The 17,772-nt window shown below is 38.5% G+C and overlaps 1 protein-coding gene across 4 annotated transcripts in view; it reads right to left on the reverse strand.

The window, feature by feature from the left end:
- Positions 1 to 17,772, reverse strand: part of SLC10A7 (solute carrier family 10 member 7) — a 151,459-nt gene that overhangs the window by 92,700 nt on the left and 40,987 nt on the right. For all 4 annotated transcript variants that reach the window (XM_065633719.1, XM_065633718.1, XM_065633717.1 and 1 more), the window contains one exon: positions 7,484 to 7,522. In XM_065633719.1, coding sequence (XP_065489791.1) covers positions 7,484 to 7,522 — 39 coding nt within the window. The remainder of the gene's footprint in view (positions 1 to 7,483; positions 7,523 to 17,772) is intronic.

A 17,772-nucleotide genomic window follows, 5' to 3' on the forward strand; every position in this document is an offset into this window, starting at 1 on the left:
TAGTACCAGGACTTTTTCAACATTATGATCTGCACACAAGTTCCACCCTAGTGCAATTGTTTTTTTCCAAGTCCTGACCATTAATAAAATGTAAGCAGAACCAGAAAAAATAGCCCAAACTAAGTATATCCTTTTGACAAAAAATGCTGTATTTTCACAGTAAAGATGAATTTTAGGAGTTATGACAAAAGTAATCTTGGACAACAAACTGCTTTTATGCTAAAACTGTGTATCAGCACAGATATGATTTACATACTAATTCAATTAATTGCCTGATTATATGATTTTAAGAACATACATTTTCTCTTCTAGATGTTCCCCAAATGATAGTTACCAAAACCACATACTCTTATGACTCTGTTATTCATTAGCATTCATTTAAAATGCAATAAAGCTTTTTATACATTTCCAGTATTCAATTCCATTAACAAGAGAGATGACTGTACCATAGTCAGTCTGAAGGCACTTTCATCTCCAGTCTTCCCACCCTATGTGATCTGAAGAAATATGCCAGACCATAAAATTTAAGGTACTTTGAATGCCCAGTTTTAGCTCCAGAAACTTCACTCCCTTCTACTTTGCAATTCATAAATGGAAGTTGGACTGGAAGAATAAAGCTGCCTGAACTCTCACGCCACCTTTCCAATTTGCAACAAAACCTCTGAATTTTCTCCATCAACTTCCACTTCTGCTGCTGGTTTTACTAACTCAAGAAATGCTACTGCACATATATCCTCAACTATTTCTTTCCTTGAGAGCCTGCTAATCCATAAAAACAGTAACGATGAGAGAGGTGGGGACTCAATGTACTGTCTTCAGTCACCAAGTACCAGGCCAAGCAAGTTGGTGACCAAAAAGGTAGGTGAAATTTTAAAATCCTACTTACTGTTAGATGTCATATGAAGAAGGGGAAACAAGTAGAATACTCAAATATATTTATCTTTAAAAATATAGTAGTTAATTATTTGGAGGCTGCAAAGAGACTACAAAGGGATGCATCTAATGGTCTACTTATTGCTACTTTTGAATAAACTTTTTTTTGGAAGAACTGGCTGCTTGAGTTCCGTAAGACCAAGGGAGATGAATTAAATGCTCAGTAGCAAAAGTTAATGAGAAAACTAAGAAAGCACTGAGACCAGCTACAGCCCACGTAATTTATAAACACTTGACAGCTAGTATTTTTATTTTTTGTTATTATGTACATTTCAATGCATTTTCCTCTTAGCAATTGAAACAAAACACAGGCTTTTCTAAGAACTTAATAGCACATTTTATTTCCTTTTGGTTACTGTTACCTACCCTCCTTCTCCCTAAGGTTTCAAAGATAACCCAGCTGACCACTGGTCTTTTCAAATCAGCTGCATCGAACAGACCACACATCATCTAGGTTCTATAATACTCAGATGTCCAGTTACCACCCACGTGATTTCTCTCAGTACCTTGGCAGCACAATCTCGTTTACTTCTTTTTAACTTTCTGACCATCGTACCTTTATACTTACTCCTTTTTTATTTTAAAAGAGTTCAGTATTATTCATAGATAACCAGACTTCTTTATTTTTATAAAAAATTCTGCATCTGTTTCCAAGTGACATCCACTCTGTCAGTTCAGTTTTTGGAGAGAATGAGTGAGGATATACTGGGATGGGTGCACATCACCAGCCACCTCTGAAAATAGCCATCTGTATCAAGGGCTACTTTCTTAAGCCCGCACTAACAGGTCTCTGTTACAGCAAGCTTTGTTACTCTGCCTTGCTTGTACCAACATAGTACAAGCCAAACTCAACCTTAGGTATTAAACTCAGAATGTTATACACTGGAAGCACAAATACACAATAAGAGTGAAGGCCTGCACATTTTAAAATGTTACTTGGCAGATTTGGCAACAGCTGATGGTGCCCAAACTTACATTGAGATTTCAGATCAAGCTAGCAGAAATCAAAATGGGAATGTTAACTAACAATGGGAGAACTAGCCACAAAATAAGAGGAAGTTACAGCAAGACAACATAAGCGGTTCCTAAGATTATTTAAATTTCACAGAATCCAAACTCTTCCTGCCAGCTACATAATACCCGCTGCTACATAAGACCCGCTGCTGTTGAGATCTGCCAACCCCTTCCACTCATGCAAAAACCCATCGTTCAGGGCTGAGGTGACTTCCCAAGTGGCAGATTAAGAGGGAGAACTTGCTCAGGATTTTAAGAACTACCTGAACCCAATTTGGAGCACAGACCAGCAGCACCACTGTGCTCCTTCAGAGAGGAAGAGGCGGCCACTTCCAGGAGTGTGGTGGCACACCATAAAGCAGTTCGGCTTTGAAATTAAACCAGACTGAATCTAGAATTCAGCAACCGTTGTGAACAGACTTCCTGGCAAGATTTCCTTGTAAACAGCTAGCACAGTAAAAATGGAATCCCAGATGACTGTTCTGCCCCTTTTCATACTGCAAAGACACAATTAAGAGGGAACAAAGGGGTATACAAACATTTGCCTGATTTTAGAAAAATAGTTACAATGTTTGCGCTAGAAATATTTAAGGCAGATAAAAATATTTATCCTAGGAATAACTAAGATTAAAAATCGATAATAAAAACCCAAAATAAACCTAAACCATTCAATACCCATTAAGGCAAAAGAAAGTAAATAAATTCAGCCAATTGGTTATTTCCATACGAGTGGATTTCTTTAAATAGTAATGAAATCATTGCCAAAAAATCCATTGTTATTAAAATAAAAAAGTTGGCTCAGCCTACCAAAATTAGATTTGTAAGTTGCTGGTCATTCCCATAATTAAATCTGTGTCACAAATTTGCAAGAAAAATGGACACTATGCCTAATGCATTTACTTGCTGCACTGGTGCTGTCAGGCTGTGTAAATCATTATGCCTGCTAAAGCAGAGTAGATAAGGACTCCATACATTTTCATTAACCAACTAGGCTTTGTGTGTATGTGAGAAGATAACTTTCATATTCCCTGCTAGCTTTAGCTTTCATTTGGAAGACAACATAAACAAAAACACTAGTCTTGATCTGATTAGCCAAGTGGCTGCTCCAAAAATTATTTGAGTTTTTGAACGATATGAACCAGCTCTGTCACCTTAGAAAGACAGTCAGGTAGAAGAAAAAAACCATACATACTTAATTTGGACAAAGAAGATAAATGAAATGAAACATAGAATAGGTTCCTTCCTTCAGACTGACTTATTTAGCCTGGACACATGCCTTATTTTATCCCATAGGTTTCAATAGAGTAGGCGAAGCTAATCCAAGACAGCATCGCAAGAAGTCTCAACCAACACCTTCGTTTTCAGCTGCCCTTTGCTCTGTTTTTTCAGGAGTGCAGTGATCACCAGAGCAGAGTCCTCTGAATTCTCACTTTTACTCTTGATTTCCTGCCACCGCAGAACTTCAGATTTTGGTTACAGTTCTTTGTCTAAGGTGAAGCTGATGGCTGTTCCTTTTATATTTACTGTTCATAACCCCAAGGCACCAAAGAATGTGACAACATTCACTCATATCATAAGCTGGATACTCTCATGAGTTTCCAAGCCCACTGTCTCAAGAGGAAAGGAGATTAATGAGAGGTAGAAAGAGATTAGACAAGGCTCTTTCTAGCCTAGTAGTGCAGAGCATTTTGTGAGAATATCCTCTTCTAGACTTTAGGCCTTTTCCTTCTCCCATGAATGTGGCGTTGTATTGCCACTCCAAATCGAGTTTAGCTCTCAACCGAGCATGTGTCTCCACTTCAGTGCAAGAACAGCCCCAATGACAGGCTATGCTTTGGTGAACGTAAAGCCAAAGGAGCTGAGCCACGCAGGCAAACACCGTAGGACAATCATGAGCACAGCACGTTTTGCAGTGTCTTGCCTATTGCTCTGCACTTTGGATGTTAACAAGCATTATTTTTCTGTTGCAGCACAACTTTTAGAAGCAGAACAGAAATGCTGAGGAAGCACAATAATGTATACAATGCTAAGAATCTCAGCAGACTCATACTTAGCATCCCAGATAATTTCTTTAGCCTTTAGGTGCAAAAGTATCCTGTCCTACAAGTGGAAGCAGGCACCTCAGTGCTCTCTATCTCAGCAGATCTTAGCAGGCATTTACATGCTTTACAGTAGCAACCTTACTGATAACCATTTCCTCAGTATTAGTAAAGTGCTATCAGATTTTATCAAAACCCCATTAAGACGAAAAACTGAAATCACTTTACATTCCACAATTATTGTAAACCAAACTGTTTAAACAAGGGGAGGAGATAATGATATTAACTACCCAACCCAAAGCAATCCTCTGTGGTATGATTCTAAATATTCTCTTGGCTGAAATTTATGTAAATTGAATTCATCTACTGTTAGTTATTACCAATCTAGCTACATAAAAACACTTTTCTGTAACAATTAGTTCTTTAAAACACCGTATTTTAATTAGACCTGAGACATTATTAAATTAAGTGTAAATATGTACAGTATCATTCCATGCATTGTTTCGCCTGCATATTTAAAGGAATATGGGGCTTTGGTGGAGTTTAAAAGGAATTACTCTGCAGATGGTTGGTAAGTTGTTGGAAATTTCCTTACCACCAAAACCAGCTCCAAATGCTTAATCTAAGCTCATTTCTGCTCTTCAAGACATATTTAGCATTTCTACATTCAGCATTTCACAATGTGTTCCTTTTCATCTGAATAAGCCCATCTCAATATTATTCTAACACGATACTGAGTCTTTTCCTGCAGACATTTTGTTTCACAGTTCATTTCAATTTAGCTTCTCAAGGACCATTTCCTAGTCTTAAAAAAGGAAATAAGGGGGGGGGGGGGGGGAAAAAAAGAGTTAAAAGCATAGCACATCTTTCAGCCCTTTTAAATCAGCTTGCTTCACAGTGTCATACACAGGCACTGGCCCCACGGGGCATAGCCTGAGAACAGACAACATCCTGTCCTCCTGGCTTTGTCAGGACTACGGGCAAGTGCAGCAACCTGCCCACGTGCTGCACATGGCAAGACAGGGAACATAAGAAGGACTCCAGCCTTGCCAGTGGTCAGATGCTTCCAAATTATCTCCAGGACATGTATATGGTTATGGTCACAAAGGTACATAACTACATTTAACCCTATCTGCAGACAGCACATCATCAGACACTAATGCAAAAATGTAAATTTGATTTGGATTCATTATGAAGATATAGGAAAGAGGATCTCCACCTATAGCCACCACGGCCATAAATTAGGCACCAATACACACCAGTGGATTTCCAAAAACACCACCACAACTTTCCATTATCTTCTCAGAAACAGGCCAGTTATTTTCATATTTTACAGAACAGTTTTGGCTTCAAACAAGTATTTTTAAATTTTTTAAAATTTTTTTTTAATGCTTCACCAGTTGTTCACAGAAAGCTTACAAAGTGACCACACACGAGTAACACACAGGAGCCACTCAAAGGCCAGGTAGACCTACAGCCCTGGGAAACTGGTAAACAGCTCTGGCTACAGAGCTACAGGACGGTCCCTGTCCTGCCCTACCATCACTCCACTGCATTGCAGCCACAAAGTTCACCCTACCAACTTCATAACTGGAAAAGCTTGTAAGAGCAAAACTTTCAGTAAACATATTTGTTATTTCTTTTCTGTCCTACATACATTTTCCCTACATAATCATGATTTCAAACTAGGATACCACAATAAGTGTCTAAGTGTTTGTATATACTTGTGACTTAATAGCAGCCACTTCCTTTAATTTTATTAAAAACAAACAAACAAACAAATCCCCCGTAATTAGAGAAAAAAAATCAGCTGGTACTGTGGCTTGATTCAGGCTGATATTTCATATATTTGAAAAGTATTTCCTGGATTTTTTTTTTTTAAGACAAATGTTTAGCACACTACTGCTCCAAGATTCAAAAACCATCTGAAATGAATAAAGTGTGAAATTAGGTAACTATATGTAAACAGAACTTTCCAATGATCCATGGAACTAAGAACAAAACCAAAATCAGGAGTATTACATGAGCACACAAACTAGCTCAGCTTCTTTAACTGAGATTTCTTCAAAGAGCTATAAAGATGCTCTAGAAATTAAAATATGTATACGTTGCTTTACTGAGATCCAGCATTGTAGTCAGATGCTCTGGGGCCTGAATTCTTATTTGAAGTCAAAAGACATTCTCCGAATGACAACTGAGCTGAGGCCTTTGGGTATTTGAGGAAACCTCCTGAACTGAAAGCTGGGGACAGCAGAGAAACTGGAGGTTGTGCCAAGCAACAAGAGAAAATGCCATGCACACACACAGAAAGTATCTTCTTCCAATTGGGGGAGGACATGACGGGTGACAAAAAGGAGCAAGTATTGGGGAATTGCTATTTGAAAAATGTGAATGGTCATCTATATCCATAAAACTTACACCCAGCCTCCTAACCTTAACCTAGTCCCTCAAAAAAACAGCAGCACAATGCACAACTTCAAAATGCCATACACATTTCTCTCTTGGCAGCACAGCTTTGCATACTTGAACTCTCAAACTCCAGCTTTTCATAATACAAATATGCATAAAGTGAGGTGGTTTTTACTTGCAGTTTTGATTTTAATTTCCTAGTGTGAATTCTTTTGTCATTCATTCATTTTTTACATCATAGTCCTCTTTCTGGGGACAAAAGATTGGAATCACAAAGGCACACTTCTAAACATGCACAAATTTTAGTAAAGACAACCACATTCAATTATTAGCTACTTAAATAAATAAAACAGTCACTTCTAGCTTGCATACATATAAAATAATTTGTATTTAATATTCATTAATGTCTCTCCAAACAACATATCAATAAAAGAAATCTACTCTTCCTTTCTTCATAAATATATTTAGTGTTCTCTACAGTGTCCTTTCTGAATCTTTGTAGACCACTAGGCCCACAAATACTGTTCTAACTGTTCACAGAAATGGTTATATTTCCAGTTGGATTGATTGCTTTCCCATATCTAGCTATTTTAGTGTGTTCCTCAGAGACATTGAGTGGCTTCACCGACAGTGAAATATGCTAAACAAATGACATGTCACTGAGTAAATTAGCATCTCCTCTCTGATCAGCTGGGTCATGTTTTCTTTTCAAAATCTATGGCCTTTTGATAGAAAATAATGAGTATTTGATAGGCCTTATTGGAAAAATCAATATATTGATGCCCTCGTCTGAAACATCTGCATAATAATAGATTCTGTTAACCCATTACGGAGAAAATTAAGATATGTTTACACTTTATTAATTTACCATGAGCAGAGAATTTATTCACTACTTTTCTCAAGAGTTTAGCAAAAGGAGAAGAAATACCTGTATGTAATGGTACAGCAAAATAAACTGAAAGATGATCCGTTTTTTCCAGCTAAATGGCACAATTCCACCAACGCTAATGTGAAAAATACAAGCACACCAATGATACTGTTAAAAATAAGACTACTAAAGCACTTGCTATAAATATTGCATTACTTACCAAAAAACTTCCAAAAGCGGAATTAAATATAGCAGCTGCCTGAAGAGAGAAAAAGATAAATATCACCAATGGTAAAATAGCTATAGTACAAGAATAAAATGTTATTCCCCCGCCCAAAAAGCTATTAGATCCTCCAAATACAGACATACACAGAGACCATTAGGCAGTTAGCCGCTGCTTAAAAAATTGCCAGTGGCCTGTAAGTTATGAAGACTGATAGGTTCTAGTTTATGCATTCATAAATAATGTGCTGAAATGGACAAAAGCAGGAGGAGAAGAAAATCCTTGCTAGCAGACTTAAGAGGAGTATCCACAAGAACTAGGAATATTACACAGAAGCTTGGTCTCACTGCTTTTGCTCTTATTTGCCAGAAATATTTTTTACATATTGATCTATTAATCAAAATTAATACAATCTAAAGTACTGCATTTTCATAGACTTTTAACAATTTTAATGGAATATTAACCAGACAAACTAATTTAATTGTTCATCATAATAAAGTACTGACAAATTCAGAAGTTTCTGTAGTTTGACCAGGAAATCTAAAATAGGAACAAAAAAAACTCCACAAAACCCAACAAAACAACAACAAAACCCACCAAAAAAACCCCTACACCACCAAAACAATAACCCCACACTTCAGAGTCCAAAATGTCTAATTATTACTTTTTACTCCATATTTTTTAAATAAGAAAACAAACAAGTTTGATAATGATTTCAGAAGTCTCTGTGCTTACCTAAATATCCAGCAAATACAAGTAGCAGTATTATTTCTTAACATTAACTAATTAAATTCCAATAAGTTAAAATTTGAGTCTTGAATAGCTTTCCCCAATCACCAAGAAAGAACAGAAACTCTTGTCAGGCAGCCAGTCTCATGACGAAAAGCCGCACAGCAAAAGGTAAGAGGAAAACGAGGAGGGAAAACTACCGTTTACATGAAGATTAAGAGCTGAGTCAAATTAATCACCCTGGACACTTCCACCCACAGATTAATAATAAGTGGATGCTAGCGAGTTTAGCAAGTTTGAATAAAGTCCAAAATCAGGGTAGGAGCTGTAGCTGAACCTGCCTTCTGCTCCATAAGAGGATGCAATGAAAATGAATGGCTAATGAGATCCTTGGCTCTAGAGAGCTTAGCTTTCTTATTCAAGTTCATAATTAATTCAAAGCTTTGATAATTTCATTAGATTACTCCTCTGCTGGCCCTATCAATAAAAGATGGCACTGGACCACAGCTCCTCAGCAGCCCAAATACAAAAACAAATGCAGACTGGGAAACCTTTGCTGACTTGCCTACTAAGAGGGACAATGGCATATGGCACTCCATGTTGCTGAGGGAGCAGCTGGATACATACAGCTAAATAAAACATTATAGTTGACAGTTGTAAACTACAGTAACATATTTTAACACCTCTTCCTCATCAACATGCCTTTTTGAACATAAAAAAGAGGCACAAGTCCAAACAGCTTCTCTTGCCAGAGATTACAGTTGAAAGCAAGAGTGAGTGCAACTTAAAACAATTCTTCAACAAGTGAGAGTCAAATCAGGATTTTCTAGTTGCATTTGAAGATACACAGCTGATACTTTGATACGGCAAGAGAGAGACACATTATACCCATGCACACAAACCCACTGCAAGGGATCAGTTTCAATACAGGAGTTGTCCTTGCACGTATCTTTTGTTAATATCTTCCTCATAAGGTTTCCATTATCATTGTAATAAAAAACTGATCTGGTTTATCAAGTCTCTTTGGTATTTGTTGGACATGTGCCATTCTCTTACACAGACTGATTGTATTTGACCACTTCAATCTAATAAAGACGTAGAAGGGTCGCTTTTATTACATCCTGCCTCTGAACCCATGAAGGATCTAGAGTTCCATTTTTAAGCACACTTGAAGATGTCTTCCTTGCAAAATAGTCTTTGCTATATAAAACAGTGTAAATTAACTGTTAAGATCTGAAAGATAGAAGCGTCTGCGCTTCACTTCTGCACCAGAAGGCTTGGGGGACTTAATAGTCCCCTCCTCCCCATGCAGATTTTGTGTGAGAGCTACATTTCTGTCTGCTATAGAGAACCGTTATCACTCATCCTCTTCAGGAAAGCTGGTGAAGTCCACGTAAAATGGGTAGCAAGCATAAAAAGTAGCCCTTCCCTTCCTAACATGCTAAACTGAACTCCATGTGTCAAACAACCCCTAAGTCCTACCAGACCAGGCTCTGTTTACAGTGCAGGTGAGCCTGCCAGACCACGTCTACTGACACAAGAGAAATAACTTCAGTGCTGGACAGACCTCAACCATTTTCCTGGTCTTTCCAACAATGCACACAGAACAAAGCATTAGCTGGCAAGAACTGATACCCTTAGCAGGTACCTGTGCATCTAGTTTTAGCCAGATCAGTAGCTGCCAATCCTGATTTTGAGGATCATCTAAAGACATGAAATTTTTTACTTAAAAACACACTCCAATTCCACTGCCAGGAGAAATTCTGTACCTGGAAAGGTATTAAAGGAGAGATACTAGATTGTTCTGGTGGCACATATGCTGGCCATCAACAAACTTATTTTCTCTCTTCCTTTCTGACCCACCAGGAACATGTTGGGATTTTTTTATATTCTCAAGTACATAACAGGTACTAATACAACAATCTCAGACAAACTGTATGCTTCAGGTATTCAGCCAGTCATGTGCAAAAGTCTAATTCGGACTGGTCCAGGGGTATGCTAGTTTTTGATTTTTATTTCCCTTTCTCCACAGTGTCAGAAATCGTCCATGGCAAATGATTAAGCGGTCATTACAGACAGAAGAAAAAGAAGCCCATAAATTAATCTATAGTCATTCAGATTATTTGCCTCCGTGAGGGATGACTTACACATGTCAATTACTGTATTATATTTGCAGTTTTCTTCATAAACATTTCTCCCACAAAATAAACTTAGAAGTAAATTTCTCTCATACCTACAAACCTGGGGCTTATATTTGTGATTGTTATTCAGCTTAAACAAACTGGTAGTAAACCAAATCAACTGCTCCAATTTGTAATTAAATGTACCTAGAATTTAAACACTTTGTGCTTCCAACTCCTTTCTATCAAGAGGGATAATATTGCCTGCATACCTCACAGGGCATCGTCAAAATTAATTCATTGCTTAAAAAGCACTCCGAGATCCTTAGGGGGATGATACAAATAAACATTAGTGCTGACACACAATACAGCTAATCTCTTCATTTTCTACTTGAAACATTTATTAGTCACTATTATTTTATAACTTTTTTAGCATTTGCTCCTTTTGTGCCTCAACAGATAGACTATCTGCAGTCAGCTTAAATGAAACGATAAAAGATGGAAACAGATGTCCTTGTAATACTCCAAGTTCAGATTTGCATGTGTTTGCAAACCGTTCATTGCACTCACCATTAATATGAGGAGAGAGTTCTCTATAAAATCAATGGTAAGATCCTTTCAAAAGCTAAATGCATAACCATGTATTGAAATGCAAGGTCAGACCACATTCAAAAGCAACAGTAGTAACAACCAGACCAATTATTTAAGTTTACATCAACTCAGAAACAATGACGACTGAAAGTCACTGCCAGTACTCTTAAAACATGGCTAGTGCAGAAGAGCATGGACATCTCCACTTTAGTTTGAAATGGTGCCCACTAGCTTCACTAAACAACAAATTTACTTAATATTAAGCAGGTATGATTTCAGTGAACTCAGTATGGCGCTGGGATTGAGGGAATCTCTCGCTAGTCTGCATTTCAAGGGACGATTGCCTGGCCTGTAGCACTTCCAAGTGAGAAGTAACCAGCCCACCTCTGAAGGAAATCCACCTGGCAGCACTTGGCAGAAACTTTCCTCTTCCCATACCTGAGCCTAGCACAAAGCTTCAGCCCTTCAACTCCCACCTTATCATGGAACATACGCATGGGAAACATTGCTAAGATTTGCAATGGTGGCAGCAAGAAGACTCAAGACAGTCCTCATAGAAACAAAGGCTAGTAACAAACAGAAGAAAGTCACAACCAAGAGGCTGAACACCTCCCTGCGAGCAGGTACCCAAATGGAGTAGCAAGTACAAGCAGCATTTACATACGCCTGACTGGGCAGCAAATCAAATACACACACTTAGGTTTCCACAGAATTAAATACAGATTACATTCTGAACTCTGTTCCATTTCCTTTTATTTTGATATTAAACTAAACTATCTTGGAATTTATTAGACTTTTGATAATAATGTAGCAGGACTATATTAAAGAACAAAATATGCTCTGGCAACATACAGAGCACCTGGGTCAAAACGCAAGGTTTTATCATTATCAGCAAGAGTTGAATGAAATGGTTATGCACAACTCAACTGCAACTACAACTTCCTTTACTGCAGTGTCACAGAGGAACAATTATGCCTTATAGCTTTACATGTGGACCACACAAAAAAGTAAAAGGCTTTTTCACTAGCACGTATACTTTAAAAAAAAAAAAAATTGAGTGTTTGATTCTTGAGTGTCATTTGGTAGCCTTTAGGGAGGTAACATTCCTAACTGTACTTAACCCTAAGCTTTCACAGGACCTGGGTCCTGCCTGCACCCCACAGCTGCGAGAGCACACGCCATGCACCCTAGGACCTGTTTGGTCCCAAGCTGTCCCCATTGCAGAAAGGCTGTTCCAGGGCCAAGGCCATAGATGCAAAGCAATGAAATGAAACAGCCTCAAAACATCTCAGAGGGAAGCAGCTTGGGCATCAACTAAAGCTGCTCTTTGTGTGCCCACAAGTATCTGTGGTTAAAACCTTAAAATTTTCAAACACGCACCAATAAGACATACAGTACCATGTGGAAGACTAAATACCCTATTTAACACATGACACAACGAAGGACAGAAAAATGCAGAAGAGTAGAAAAGAGCTGGAGAATGACAATTCTAGCAGTACCACTACAGGATTACACAGTAGAGGGCAGAGAACATAATGTGGTAGTACAACATTTTACAGTGTCCATGTTATTAATGCAAAATTTAATAGATCCATGTCTCCTATTTGGCAGAGAGGAAAAAAAAAAAAAATAAAGTGTTGGAAATGGTTTGACCAAACAGGGCAGAAAAGGAAATTTTATCTACACAGAGAGATTAGTGCAGTTCAAGAAGGTGGAAGAAGGAGGCAGGACATCAGAAGTAGCTTGAATGAGTCAGCAGAGTCCCTTTGAACAACTCTTTCAATCTCCTATTTAAAAATAAAATCTCATGTGAGTGTTACTGCAGCTCATGTCTTAACTGCTGTTTCCATTAATAAGATGTTACAGCTCTGTAGAAAGCTATTTGCCACAGCACTGTTACTGCAAACAGAATATAAATATACCTAATAAGGTTTAATCTGTGTTGCTGTTCATAACTATTCATCTGAGTTGAGACAGGAAAAAAAAAAAAATATATATATATTCAAGTTCCTGGTTTTGAGCACTAAATTGAATCAGGTGTCCTCTTCTCTTAAGAAAATTAAGTTGCTTTTGTGCAAGAGTGTTTTAATGAGAACAGAGCCTGCCGACATTGATAAATGGGAATGACACCAGAGAGAGCATGTAAGCAGGACAATATGTGCATGTTACAGTCTTACAGGCTATTTTTCACTGACTATCCTGAATGACTTCGCTGTTTCTTTAGGGGCCTATTAATCTCAAATTTAGTTATTACACAACGTTTATTTGAACATATATTCTGTGGATGATGACAGTTAATAAAGGAAATCTTTTACAAGCTGTATTTTTACATATTGTTCCAACTGCAGCTCCCAGTCATTCTACTGTATTGATGAAATAACCTAGTTATGATGCAGGTCTAAAAAAGGCACATATATTCAGATTCTTTTTTAAGCATATGGGGACTCTTAAATAACTGTTAAAATGCATATAAAAATCCTGCTACAGCACGGCAAAAATAAAGGAGGTAGTGTTAACTGCTCAACAAAATCTCTGGCTGCACAATTGCCCCCTCAAAGGCAAAGCAGATGCCTTTTTAACACTCCATCATCATCTTTGGGAAACAAATTAGGGCCTGGATTTGACCCTTGGAGGTGTATATGTACTCCATATTCAATTCAACAAAAGCTGTAGCATGCATCCTACGCATGAGTTTGGCTCCAAGTGTTCTATACATAATAGGGCACCTCAACAGTGGAATTTCCTTTAAAATCCAACACAAACAAACAAAAAACCAACAACAAAACCAGACTTTGATAACGACAAAATTTTGAGTCCAGAGAAATCTTCTAAAAATGTAAACTGATGAACTGATGTTTGAAAAGTCTCCTAAAATACTAGATTACTCTAATTTTTAGTGGAGTGGAACTGTACACATAACCTTATCCTCTAAAGACAAAAAAAAAAAAAAAGGACCAAAAAAAAGACAAGAAAAAACAACCACAACCACCAAACATAAAAAACCCACAATGCCAAAAACACACACCACACAGCACACCCACCAACCAAAGAAGCCCAAGAACAGCAACAGAAAACCCCACCAACATATGGAGGGGATTATACTTTTATCTACTGCCATGTTCCCTGTAGTCCAACACAATTTGACAACTGAAAAAGCTATCACCTAAGCCCCAACCCACCTCTAGAGCTTTGCTGACAATATGAAAATATTACTTCATTTCAACAATGTTCGATAACCACCAGTTTTAGAGAAATAATGCTGAAAATGCACTAGCAAATGAAACAGTATAACCAATACACTGCGTGTTCACATTTCAGCGAGGGAACATCATCTAGAGAACAACGTCCTCTAAAACACCATATTGAACTGTGGATCTGAAGCTATGCACACGCACTAGGTCTGCTCCAGGCTGGCAGAGGTTGCCATCACCCCAGTACAAACAAGTTTGTGGTGCTTCAGCCAGGCTCAGCATTCTGCCACCAGCAGTGCATGGAAACAAGCTGGGGGCTCTGCTGGCAGAGAGTTATTGTCTCCGACCTCCTACAGCCAAGTTCTTTCTGTTGAAAATCAGCCTGTCACTCCCCCATTTTTTTTAGTTCCTCATAACCATCACAGCCTGTTGGTAATAATATTTACAAATACAAAACCATCCATCAAAAGGATGTCAAAAGGCAGGTGTTTTAGACGCACTTATTTAGTGTCTCTGGTGCTCTCCACTGAAGGATTTCTATTTCACCAACAGTTTCAGCAATACTGAGACAGAGAGAGAAAACTATCCTGCTTTCTTCCCTTTTGTTAAAAATGGTAATTTCCCTGTATTGTGAGCAACTGGCATGACTCAAGGGAGTTCTGGAGGGGCAGCATGGTATTTCTCCTTCGGAGGCAGTAGGAGATGAAGACTGAAGACCAGGAAGGTATCTACATTACATTTTTTTTTTCCAGAAAGTAAAACCAGAACATAAACATCTGTTAACAATTCAAATAGCAAACATTAAGCATTCAGAACTCAGGAACGTTTATGTGTCAGTCTGCAAATTTCCACCAATACTAATGTATAGCTTAGTGACAGGAAACCCATGTTGAGCAAAGGTTGGAAAGCAACACTGTCCTGTATGGCTGGATCGTTTTCCTTCAGCTTACTTGTATAGCCAAGCAGAACGCAAGCAAAAGCCTTCACCAGAAGTATCAGAAGGATCACATGAAAGGAAGCCAGGAGGGAGGAACCTCTGTCATGAGGTGGAATGTCCATCTCCACTGTGAAAGAATGAAGACTTTCTCTCCTCAGGTACAGAAGAGGTGAGATGCTTCATGAGACATAGTACACAGTGCCTGACTAGCCCAGGCTATCAGCTGTACAACACCGAGTCACTTTGCCTGCAGTTTTTTTGCTTTATTCTAAATGCCGTAGATCCACCAATATCAGATATTTATGTGGCTGTGTAGTATACAAAACTGGTGTGATGCTCACAAGGCTTACCAGGAGAAAGGGCTATCCAGAAACACAAACGTAGGCAACACACATCTTTTGCAACCTCACGTCTATCCCTTCAAGATGCCAAGGTGAAGATCTGGAGAATGAGAAGGGGTGTCAGACAGAGCCACCAATACTCTCACCTTGTCCTTGCATGGGACAGTCCTTGACCAGCCATACCCCAAGCCCAGTGGTACCCTGAAGCTGTAGCTTAACCTTGCTGATGTCCCATCAGCTGCAGTACAAAACACAAAATCAGACAAGACACAGTGCCTTACAGTGTTGGTTCCGACGTCATGTGCCCCAATGGGGCAGCAACCTGAACACCTATATTGGACATTTGAACACTAGCATGAATAAACAGAGGCAGTTCCTCTTTTTCTCTCCTCTACTTAAAAATTGTAAGAGCAAATACTAAGGTCACTGACCAGTGCCAGTGTAAACATTCGAGCAAGCAGTGACTTAAAGCTGACAAACTCTTAACAACACACGCTTTCTCATGCTGAGTACGTATGTGCATAACTGTCTGAAAACTCCATGCTCTGGCATCTTGCCTGCTCCTCCGCAAACTCCATGCAGATCTGCCATGCCAGAAATCTCTGGGTTACTGGGAAGGCATATAGCCTAACATTTTATATGTATTTTTCCCCAAATGGAAAGTCCATTTCCATAATTCTCCTATACATAAGGAAACAGAAAATAACTTCCCCCTTCTACCCATATATTGTAAAGTATCAGCCTTAGGAGCCATACATTTGACCTGTGAAACAGACAGTGCTACACAATTAGAGAGCAAAAAGGAAATGATCTAACCAGTCACTGACACTTTGGTATAAAGCCTACCCAGAAACTTTAGGCACATCATGTATTTGTTAGTTACTCAAGGCTTACTACCTTAGCAGTGAAAATACTGGCTCTTACACCAGAACAAACAGACTGCTGAACAATTATTTAATAAAGGAGGCTCAGCTGAACAGCTGTATACAAGTAACTCTACCAACTTGATCTTCTCTTATGGTCAAACACTTCATAACTGTAAGTGACTTTCTCTCTAAAAAAGAAAACATATATATATCTATATATATTACTGTAGAAGGTATCCTCAAAGGGATACAGAGCAATAACAACCTCCCAAACATACTTTTATTTAAGTTCACATTTTCTGAGATCTTAAGCTGTGATATAAACACTTAAAGGTCTTGTCCCCTGATTCTCCTGGAGACACATCATCCATAACATGATTAGAGGTCTAGTTAAACAATGCATCCCACAACTCCAAAGAGTATTACTTCCCTGCTGAAGTGAAATGAAAGCACAAGGCCACATTTTAAAAGGTGCCCTTTGCATTAACGGTAAGGCTGTGCCTGCACCAGTATTTTTCTATAAATATCTCACTGTCATATTGCTTTCTGGGCAGTTAGTAGCAGAACCAGACATTTTAACTGCTATGTCATACAAACCAGCTCAGAATGGCATCATTATTAAAGTCTCTGTCACTATTGCCACTGGGAACAGCTTCACTATTAGTAGTACAATGCCAGGAGATGGGAAATAAAGCACTAGTGTAAGGAAGGCCACAGTATGGGGAGGCTGGCTGAAGCACCAGCTTTGTAAAATATTATAAAAGGAAAGTGGCCCATAAACCAAAATCTCTGGAGCTCATGTCAGAATGTGTCACAAGCCATAGTTAAAAGATATGGAGATTTTAATCTCATCATCAAACATCTGTCTGTATCTCAAAGTAGCACAGTTACTTCCCCCCCAACCTAGCCCAAAGGTTAAGCTTTACTGTAAACCAGTATTGCATGGCACTGGAAATTCCCTTTATTACGACCCCAGCCAAAGCTCTGCACGCTGCAGTGTTGTGGCAGAAACAGAAAGAGAAGGAAAAGAAAAGTAGTATACTACAACGAAGAGACCAGCACCACAGTTGCTGCCTGAAGGTAAAAAAGGAACAACCCTGACACATGCAACTGCATTCTTTTAAATGCTGCTCAGATACTTCTTTCATCCAAATTAACAATTCATGTAAGTATAGCTAGAAGTAGTTTACACATACACAGAGTGAGAAAGTGTGTAAATGTGCATCTTTACATACTACACATCCCCAAAATTTGCCCAAAGAGTTCAGCAGTTGACCAGTAACAACTGAAGCTCCAAATTTGTTTTCAGAGAAAAAAACCCAACTAACTACAACATTGGTATTTACCATCATCCTTCTTTTGAAGTATGTCCAAAACATCTTTAAATTCCAATCAGTTAGTTGCCCCCATTTTCCAAGAGACCTGCTATATCCTCTAATCCAAAAGGGGTAGGGGGACTAGTCTTCATTAAAGTACAAGGATTAATACTCCAATACCAATCAAGTCTAGGT

Source organism: Caloenas nicobarica, chromosome 4, assembly GCF_036013445.1.
Source record: "Caloenas nicobarica isolate bCalNic1 chromosome 4, bCalNic1.hap1, whole genome shotgun sequence".
Lineage (NCBI taxonomy): Eukaryota > Metazoa > Chordata > Aves > Columbiformes > Columbidae > Caloenas > Caloenas nicobarica.